Source organism: Colias eurytheme, chromosome 12 (genome assembly GCF_061535395.1).
Source record: "Colias eurytheme isolate Ceu_HAF_F1 chromosome 12, ilColEury1 Martin Lab GWU primary, whole genome shotgun sequence".
NCBI classification, from domain to species: Eukaryota; Metazoa; Arthropoda; class Insecta; order Lepidoptera; family Pieridae; genus Colias; species Colias eurytheme.
Window position 1 is genome coordinate 8,131,194 of NC_142991.1, and position 10,390 is coordinate 8,141,583.

General features: G+C 33.2%; 1 protein-coding gene across 1 annotated transcript; it reads right to left on the reverse strand.

The window, feature by feature from the left end:
• Positions 1 to 241: 241 nt before the first annotated feature.
• Positions 242 to 988, reverse strand: LOC149904169 (uncharacterized). Its single transcript, XM_090108215.1, has one exon. The coding sequence runs from the start codon at positions 986 to 988 to the stop codon at positions 242 to 244; it is 747 nt and encodes a 248-aa protein (XP_089964341.1).
• Between the last annotated feature and the right edge of the window lie 9,402 nt (positions 989 to 10,390).

A 10,390-nucleotide genomic window follows, 5' to 3' on the forward strand; every position in this document is an offset into this window, starting at 1 on the left:
ATTGACATTTTATTGCATTGAGTGTGGGTAACTAGTAAATTTAGTAAGCTAAAAACTACAGGTTGATACAAATATAACCATATATATGTAGCAGACAAGAAGCAGCGAAATTTAGAAAAGTTTATACTCATTTAAAAACCAGTGGATAAGACAAACAACACAGAGTCACAAGAGACAGCAGAAAGCGATAGTTAATAACACACAGAAAAGGAAAGTTAATATACATATAGTAATTTACCGTCTATTGCTTCTTGAGGTTTCGTTTGGGTCTAATATTATTCAACGCTGCATGGGATTCCTTAGCCACATCACTGGCCTGTGTCAGCCCAGGCTCCGAGGCACTTTTGGTAATACTGTGCAGATCAGCCATACAAGTTACTTGCCGCTTAACACCTTTGGGGTCCAACACAATCACACAACCATCTCTGGTCCAGCATTTATTAATACCAAAATGCTTGCGAGCAGCAAGAAATACTTCATGCCGCCCCTTAGTGAGGAATTCCGAAATAGTAATTCCAGTTGATTTTAAAGAAGTTTTGCCGAACCAGAGCTTATTTCTAATGGATAAATCACTTAACTTGACAAGTATCGGCCGTGGTTTGTCCAAACCAGTGCGCCCAATTCGATGGCATCTGGTGATATTCACTGAACTGAATTCAGAGATTTTGAGATGTGAGCGAACACACTGCACCACTACATCAGATGTATTTTCTTGATCGACTTCAGGCAGCCCGTGCATCAAAAGAATTTTCTTTCTACTCCTCATTTCTTGATGATCACACAATTTAAAGAGGAGGTTGACTTGTGTATGAAGGTGTTTTAAAGAGGAGAGAACAAAATTCCGAAATTCTGTAAATTCCGCTTCCAAGCTGGAGTTTGCATTGGAAGCCGGTTCAGCATTAGTGCGTTTCAAGGTGTTCTCAAATTCTGCCATCCGTGTAGTGAACATATTAGTCATGCTCTCTATTGACTGTTGAAGTGAGTCCATTATGGTGATATATTATTGAAAATGCTGTTATTGATAGGAGTGAACTTAGGAGTTATATTGCTGGTATGTACTGGGCACTAATTAGCCATTTAATTTCAACTTTATTTGTAATATATTAATTAAAATGATTTAAAAACTTGATGAGCGTAATTTTTACGTGTTGACGTGTACAAATCTACCCGCGAAAAAAAAAGTTTTGTGAATGCCCGACTCAAAATACAATCAAGAAACCGTCTAAGGTTTTTCAAAGACTTAAAATTCTTGTATTATTTTGCTTTTGCTTTGAGAGAACACTGTAAGTACAATAAAAAATTCAACATCAGTAGAAGCGATCCGTCATTGTAAACTTATATGAAAGGTTGAATTTAAAGTTAAACGATAAAAAAGTTTGGCGCTCAAACTTTTATTATTGTAAAGCATTTCCCCGATCAATTCGTTGGCAGCGCGCCAAAAAAGATCCAGATGTCAGATAAGTTCACTCTTTGTGCTGTTTTTATACGGCCAATATATTTCACTTTATAACTTGCTCGATATCACGACGTTTGTACTTAAACTGCTACATTTTTAATGTCTTGAAACTATTACCTAACACGACTAAAATCACCAAGGTGCTACACTTTTTGTTTATTTCTTCATAGTGCAGGTAATAATGAGCCCAATAAACTGATGGTAAGTGTGGGACTTTAGTATATGACTAGAGCTTTTTAAAACAGCATCAATAACTTTTTCGAGAAATAAATAAACTGTAACATTTGAAAAAAAGGATTTCAAGACTTCACTCCATGATCGTACCAAACCCTAACCCCCAATTCACTAAAGGCATATGGATTTCTAATCTACAAACTATCCCATAATGCAATCCCGGAAATTGCTTTAGGTAGAAATAAGCTCTTGATAACTCGTAGAGACCGCTATATCGTAAACTTTAATATTCATTTTAATTTCAACCATTAATAGTTGCAGTTTATAAACTAAATAATGTAAATAACACTGAGCTTCTGTAGAAAACAACTAACTCACATATTAAGTGTAAATAAGCTCGCTTGAGAGAATAGCACGTTGAATAAAAAAAGAAAATTATTTGACAATATTGTAATCATCTACGTGAACTACTTTGCTTATAAACTCGAACCCACACTCGAACCTGCAGTTCTTGAGGTAAGTTGTAACAGAGAACTTAACAAACTCTTCAGCAATGATTATTATTACAGATAGTAGTGAACATGACGTGGCAGATTGAATTACCTCTTCACTTTTCTCTATATCAATTTAGTGAATTTACTATAGTAGTAAATCGACAAAAAACGAAGAAACATTTAGCTGTTCTTTCGAAGGGTATTGTTACATCTTAAACTGAAATAGCTCTAAAGGACTGCAACTCTTCATTGTTTCTGTATTTCCAATTGTTGGAAACCATTAACAAAGAAAAGATAGCATTTGGTACATTTTATCGATTTCCATTACATCGACGCACCTGCCTCTAATTGCGCTGTGTTCGTTTGTTTTATTATCTGATTGCTATTCAAGTATTTGTTGACACGAAGCTTTTTCTGTATGTTTGTAAAATTTACTCATAAATTTAATGATAGGTATATTTATTTCCAGCGATACAAATTTTAGTAGAAGTGTGCAGAAAAATTAGGCAAAAAAAATTGTAATCCTTGCCAGAACAATCACTTGTTGAACATCACTTCAATAGGTACCTATTTCTATTCTGGATATGGTGTATGGGCGAAATATAATACAACATGAATGGTAGGTAAGTTTGAATTTGTTTTAAAATGTACTATTCTTATTAGTTACCTCTGTAATGATTTCCTATTAGGTATTTAATATTTCAGCCAATGTCTCGATCCACTAGTTTCAAACAACATAAAGAAAATACACCAAATATGCTTTCAAATCAACTCCACAAGACGTAAAAGCAACAATTGTAACTTGCATAATTCTATGAATTCTCAAACCGGGTCAAGAGCCCAGGTTATTCCACATAGCTGCTCGCAGATAATGACGTCGAATTAATTAGCGCAGATCCAAACGCTCGTCTTAAGTTTTATGAAATGCAAGAATATTTAATATAATGATGTGTGGCAAGTCTTTATTGTGAGCTTTATATTTTTTATATTGCAGAGAACGCGCTAACGGGGATGACGTCCAACATTTTTTTAACGGCAGATCAAGCAAAGGAGTTACATCTACCTGCATGCCAAATTTCAGCCCGATACGTCCAGTGGTTTGGGCTGTGCGTTGATAGATCACTATATCAGTCACCTTTGAGTTTTATATACATATATAGATAAGTTATTCGTATAGTATTGTATTATTTTGTATTGCTATGTGAATTGGTAGGTATAATAATACTATCAACGTTGGCATATCCTAAAAACACTTACTAAGGGCAATTAATGTTCTATTTATATTTCAATATTATTTTGGTCCTTCGAGTACTAAACTTGTATAATTTAAAGGGCCTAAAGTTTCGTACATTTCGGCATAAATTCAGTAATGCTTCAGAAAATTGCTGCAATAATTGAAACAAAACATGAACCTAATGAATTCGTTAATTTGAACGGGGTCATTTTCGACTTGAAGGAAATAAAATATGCTCTTAGGCTGCAATAACATTCAGAACGGTTAATTAAATGTTGCTATGTTAATGGTCAACGAGATATTATTTTAATTTCTTCATATTAATATAGACATACATAACTACAATATGCTTAATAACATTTAAAAGGAAATAATAATAATTCTTTAAAACATTTACACTTTACCGTATGCTATCACTTTATCACAGTCAACTTAATAATACTATAAAAATATTATTAAAAATATGAAAGATGCGAGATCTTAATACTATTATAAAGGCGAAAGTTTGTAAGGATGTATGGATGTATGGATGTATGGATGTTTGTTACTCTTTCACGTAAAAACTACTGAACCGATTACAATGAAATTTAGCACACATATAGAGGGTAACTTGAATTAATACATAGGATAGTTTTTATCCCGGAAATCCCACGGGAACGGGAACTATGCGGGTTTTCCTTTGCAAACGCGGGCGAAGCCGCGGGCGGAAATCTAGTATCCTAATAAATATAAGAATTTGACATATTTTAGCTGAAACTCCAGAAAGGAACGAGTTGGCATCTATCGCGAACCTTCCGCTAAATTAAACAACTCTCTCAAGTTTTCTAGTTTCATTTACACCGTAATATTTTGAAATTCCGACTATATATCATTAAAATCATCCATCCCATCATTATTTGAGTTTAAATAATTGTTTTTATAAAAAAATATTTGACATGTTTGTATATCTGTGTAGGTTTTTTTGTACAGTGTAATGTAAATGAATATGATATCTCAATTATTTGTTTACAATTATTTTTATCTATTCTTCTTCAATAATAATAATTGTCCGAATAAACAAAGGAATTCGCCAAGATGCCATATCCGTTGTGTGGAAGACATTCAATTCATAAACAGATATATTGCGTCCCATTGAATTTATTAGATGTTATATTTTACTATATTTCCGCCCGCAGCTTCGCCTGCGTTTTCAAGGAAAAACTCGCATAGTTCCCATTCCTGTGGGATTTCCGGGATAAAAAGTAGCCTATGTCTTATTCTGGTTCTTAAACTACCTACATACCAAATTTCATTGTAATCAGTTCGGTAGTATTTGCGTGGAAGAGTAACAAATATCCATCCTCATAAACTTTCGCATTTTGAAGATTCAGTGCGGAGCTGAGTGGCGTCGTCGTTTGGTGGGGCAGTGCCCCCTTAGAGATAAGAAGCTCTATTTTATTATTTGCTCCAGGGCTGCAGGGCCCTTGGTTACCTGGCTACGACCCTGTCTGTGGCATAGGTATGTATAAATATATTAAATATAGTTTTATTTTTTCACATAAAGAATCCTTTTTTTTTTCTTTTCGGTGTAAGATAAACTCCTCAGTCGTACCGCGGCATCCGCTGTGCTCCTCGCTTCAGTAGAAACTTCCAAGCTTTGTTATAGCATGCATACGAAATTGCAAGTTGCAATTCATAACAATTTAATATGAATACGACTGGCATATTCGCCCTTATTTTTAATATGTAAATAATTGTGTTTATTAAGTTTCAATGGTATTATTGACACTTTCTCTCATCAACGTACCTAAATTATTGTATAATAACTACAATAGTATTATTTTTATTTTCATTATACAATAAGGAAAAACTGGGGATAATGTGTTGCTTGTTCTTGATGCATTCCCGTGCGTTTATAAAAATAGAAAATGAAACAAATTTCATGTAAAGTTAAGAATTATTATCAGAGATATGTTTTGGTTGTTAGTTGTTACTTACAGTGTAAATCATAATGTAGAGTCCATATAGAGTAGAGTAGTAATCAATCATAATGTAGAGTCCGTTTAATTCGTTACATAGTTTGAAAACTACTTATATTGTTTCACTAAGATTCAGGATTCTCTCTATTTCCTAATGGTTATTTATTCATAATAAACACTTTAGTACCTACGACCTACCAATCAAAACATATTTTCAAAGGGACAAACTCGCATGATTGACGCACAGAATTCAATTACAACCAAGTGTATTAGTAGAATTCCATCCACGTACACATGTGCCGTCCACACAGTGCCAACAAAACGTAAAAGCTTTCTAAGTATCGTATAATATTGTACGGTATTAAAATTAACAATATAATATATGTATAGGATAGACTATGATAGATGATAGCGCATATTTATATGTCTTAAGTATATTGTATCGTATTTTTTAAAGTGCAATTTTTACATAGATTTGCTATAAAGAAAGAAAAAACATTTATTTGACGATCTTTTTATCCGTTGATTGAGATTATGCTTAATTATTTTTAAAAAAGAAACCTATGATGGCCAATAATTCGTCAAAAAGAAAAAAAATCATTTTTTTCTCTTATATTATCCTTTATATTTCTCGCACAGTGTGGCCGTACCACAATAGGAAGTTTTCGAGCCCTTACCCGCCCTAAACGCGGGTCAAGTATCTTGAGTCGTGATCAATTTATTAATTATCATTTAAGTTTAGTAACGCTGATAACGTATTTAGCGGATTTAGTGGTTTGCTGCTTTCCATTTTGCTAACTGTAATCAATATTGAGGGAATAATTTAATAATTTCGCTAAATTACTCAGCTACAAAAACAATACACAGATTTATAAACGTTGTGACTATGTGTCATTGTTACATTTTTTCCAGCTAAGTTTTATTTCAATTAACTTTCACTATGACTGTTAAAAAGGTTGAAAAACTAAGAAAAAAAATGACTATCGAATGCGGCTTGGCATAGATAAGGGAACTTTGATGACAATTTTTTCACATTTCAGTTCTCTGCAGGCCTGCAGAGCTTTTTTGTATGATTAAATTAAATAAAAATAATATTACACTTTATTTCGCTTCATTCATTTCGCGAATTGTAAAACGATGCTATTTTTTCGTAATGAAGGTAATTTTAAATACCTACGATATTTTGCTTTCCTGTGGTTATCATTTCGAAAATTTAAAATGAATGCGTATGTTAATTTTTAAAAAGGTTCTCTTATATGAATTTTTATTGAATTGCAATTTATAAGTTTTTTTTTGGCTTGATTTGGCTTAGTAGCTTGAGTGACTTTGGATAGTAGTAACTAGTAACATTATTTAACACATTTCAAAAACATCCTTGCTCTAAATTTTTGTTTAAATGCATATTTAAACTAAACAATTGAATCACACAAAACCGGGGGCACAATCATTACTTAATTGCGATATATCATCTATAATTGGTTAATGTAACGCCGGATCCTATCCAACTAAAGCGCGTCACACACGGTGAAGATACTATACTATTTTATCTTAAGATACTGTTATATTTTATATTACAGTATCTTAAGGTATCTACTATATAGTATCAGCGTTCTGACCATCATTTTTCTTTTTGTCATTGCGTACTAAGACCCCTGTAGAACCACCATCCTGTTACAAATGACCCGAAATTTTGTGGGTCATACAGTCTCTTAAGATAAAATATTATAGTATCTTCACCGTGTGTCACGCGCTTAATTAACATCCATATCTAATAACATTACATATTAAACAGTAGATACAAGAATTTGATTATTGGGACCTTTGATTAAGATGACACTAATTGCTGTTCGCTGCTATGTCTACAATAATTCTAGGTATGTACAATTGGTTGTATGATTTTAGATCGTTTCGTATATTTTGGTTTAAAAGGGAAATATTAAAATCAGTTTTGATTTGAAATCTTGAATGAGAAGCTATAGGTAATAGTTCTTAAAGAATAGATAATTATTATCATTATAATATCCGTCGTGTCTATAATTATTGTGAAATCTATAAAATACTAGCGGTCCGCCCCGGCTTCGCCCGTGGTACATATGAAAAATAGATGTTGGCCGATTCTCAGACTTACCCGATATGCACAGAAAATTTCATGAGAATCGGTCCACCCGTTTCGGAGGAGTATGCAGACTAACATTGTGACACGAGAATTTTATATATAAGATGTGTATAAGAAGAGTTTTTTCATTTCAATTCTTTTTAATATAGATCTATTAGGAATACCATTGCTAATCCATAGATATCCATTATTTTGAGAATTAGGTACAATATAATTATAAGTAAATTCCAATCCAAGCATAACTATACCACAGACTATACAAGACAATTACGCGCCGAAAATGCTTCGGCACGAATTCACCGTTCACGCTTGTCCCGTTTGACACCTGCCTCTTAACTGAATAAAACCAGACACTGTTTGTTTTGATAGAAGAGCTTCTGGTAAATATCTGGTTTATGGTAACCCATTGGACTATTTGTTGTTCAAAATAGACGTTGTTTTTGTTAAATAGTTAAAAAAGCTTCGAAAGGTGACTATGTAATAGTATAGGTAAATTCGGTTCAATCTACCATAAATATACCATCCCATAGCTACCATAAATAAAATCGACCAACACCTATAACACAGATGTAAATACTTACGCTTTTTTATGTTATAGGGAGGCAAACGAGCAGAAGCACTGCCTGGTGGTAAGCAGATTGCGTCGCCAAAGATACCCACGGCCCCCGGGGAAGGAGCCGTGGGTTACCATAAGGTGCTGCCTACCAAAAAACGCTGTACTGAACTCTGTCATAAAAGCCATTTGCTACTATTAAGCAGTGCTTTACTAGTTCAGGAACCTATGGACTTATATTAAAGCTGTAGGTACCCTAATTTTTTATATGAATAAAGATTATTAGCTTATTTAGAAACACTTAAAAATTCCATCAGAACTCGAAAGTGCTAACTAGAAATACACTCGCATCTTACTGCGCCTGTAGTTGTTACGTTCACATTCGCTAGACCATTTGCAGTCATGAATATTATAATTAATAGATGCAATTATTGTAGTTTGTTTTCTTGAAAATGTAAAGGGATCTCGTTAAAGTTAAACATTATAACTACTTACCTTGATATCTTTCAGATTATATTTTTATAATTACCTACTTATTTTATATTTCATAACACTTATATCTGTAACTAATCTATATATCACGTTTACTAATGTTTTAAATCGCAATCATAACTTAGACAAGCATAGATATTATTTTCAATACAGTTACCACATTTCTGAATCAATTTCCCGTTTCTGTAGGCTTATAACTTTGTTACCAAACTGCGCGTCGGTAAACTTTCGTGCATAGTTGTAAATCAAGAGGAATTTCTATAGAATACACTTATTAGATTTTGTAATCGAAGCGTATAAGCATCAGAAATAATAATAAGATATAAAATAATATTTTACCAGCTTTTTTTTCTTTTTTTAAGAAAAAGCCGCATAGTTCTCGTTCTTATTATAATTTCCCTCATAAAAACTAGTTCCAGTTAGAACTAAAAGTAGGCTGAACGGATTCAATGATTTTTGAAATGTTCTATTTTCTGCTTGCTAATCATATCACACGTGAGATTGGGAAAATTAAAACAAATTACAGATACACTGTGGAGTCGCTTCAAATGTTTTCTTTTAAAACTTGTTTCAGTCAGTCATAATATCATAATGTCTCCAGCATGACTATATAATTTCCTGCTTACACATAAAAGCGCGTCACACACGGTGAAGACACTATAATACGAAATTTTGTGGGTAATTTGTAACAGGATGGCGGTTCTACAGGGGTCTTAGTACGCAATGACAAAAAGAAAAAAAACCGGCCAAGTGCGAGTCGGGCTCGCGCACAAAGGGTTCCGTAGCAGCAAATATAATAAATTACAGTTAAATCAACCTATCTCAAAAACTATAAGAGATACTTTGATCAAACCAAAAATCGTTGAAAGAGTTAATTAGCATGCATCACCTCTATTTTTTTTAGAATTTTATACCCCGTAGTTATAAAAATAGAGGGGGGGGGACATACTTTTTACGACTTTGAGAGCTGATATCTCAAAAACCGTTCACTTTAAGAAAAATGTTTTTTAGAAAACTTTATATCATTTTAAAAGACCTTTCCATTGATACCCCACACGGGTATGTACATCGAAAAAAAAAATTTCATCCCTCAGTTACATGTATGGGGGGCCCCACCCCCAATTCTTTTTTTTACTATTTAGTGTCATATTTTTGTAGCGGTTCATACAACACATATTCCCATCAAATTTCATCACTGTAGTACTTATAGTTTCCGAGTAAATCGGCTGTGACAGACGGACAGACGGACAGACGGACAGACGGACATGACGAAACTATAAGGGTTCCGTTTTTGCCATTTTGGCTACGGAACCCTAAAAATGATGGTCCGAACGCTGATACCGGATGCGTTAAGATACTGTAATATAAAATATAACAGTATCTTAAGATAAAATATTATAGTATCTTCACCGTGTGTGACGCGCTTAATGCATGTTATTATTCAATACTTATGCTACTAATGATAAACGTTACAATTTACATAACAAATACCAATCAAGTATTCAAGGTTCATATTTACTATAACATACATCATATTTAGTTTGCCTATTTGTATTTTGAGCTGCAGTAAATCTGAATGAATAAAACAACAGTATGCAATATAACAGTAATAGGGATGGATGGGCAACAATATATTTACCTTGTATGCACTATAGTCCAAATAAATGCGGGCACGATATCATCGTTAGTTTGGACGTTCAACTCTTGGTTATTAACTATATGAAACAAAGCATTATGAATGAAGATATTTTCAATGAATTTTCATTCGAGTGATATAAAACAATTTTTTGCTCGTGTCAGTTGGAAAAAAAAATTGAAATTGCAATATGTACCTAATTGCATCATCTTATTTGTAATCCATACTAATATTATAAATGCGAAAGTAACTCTGTCTGTCTGTCTGTTACTCAATC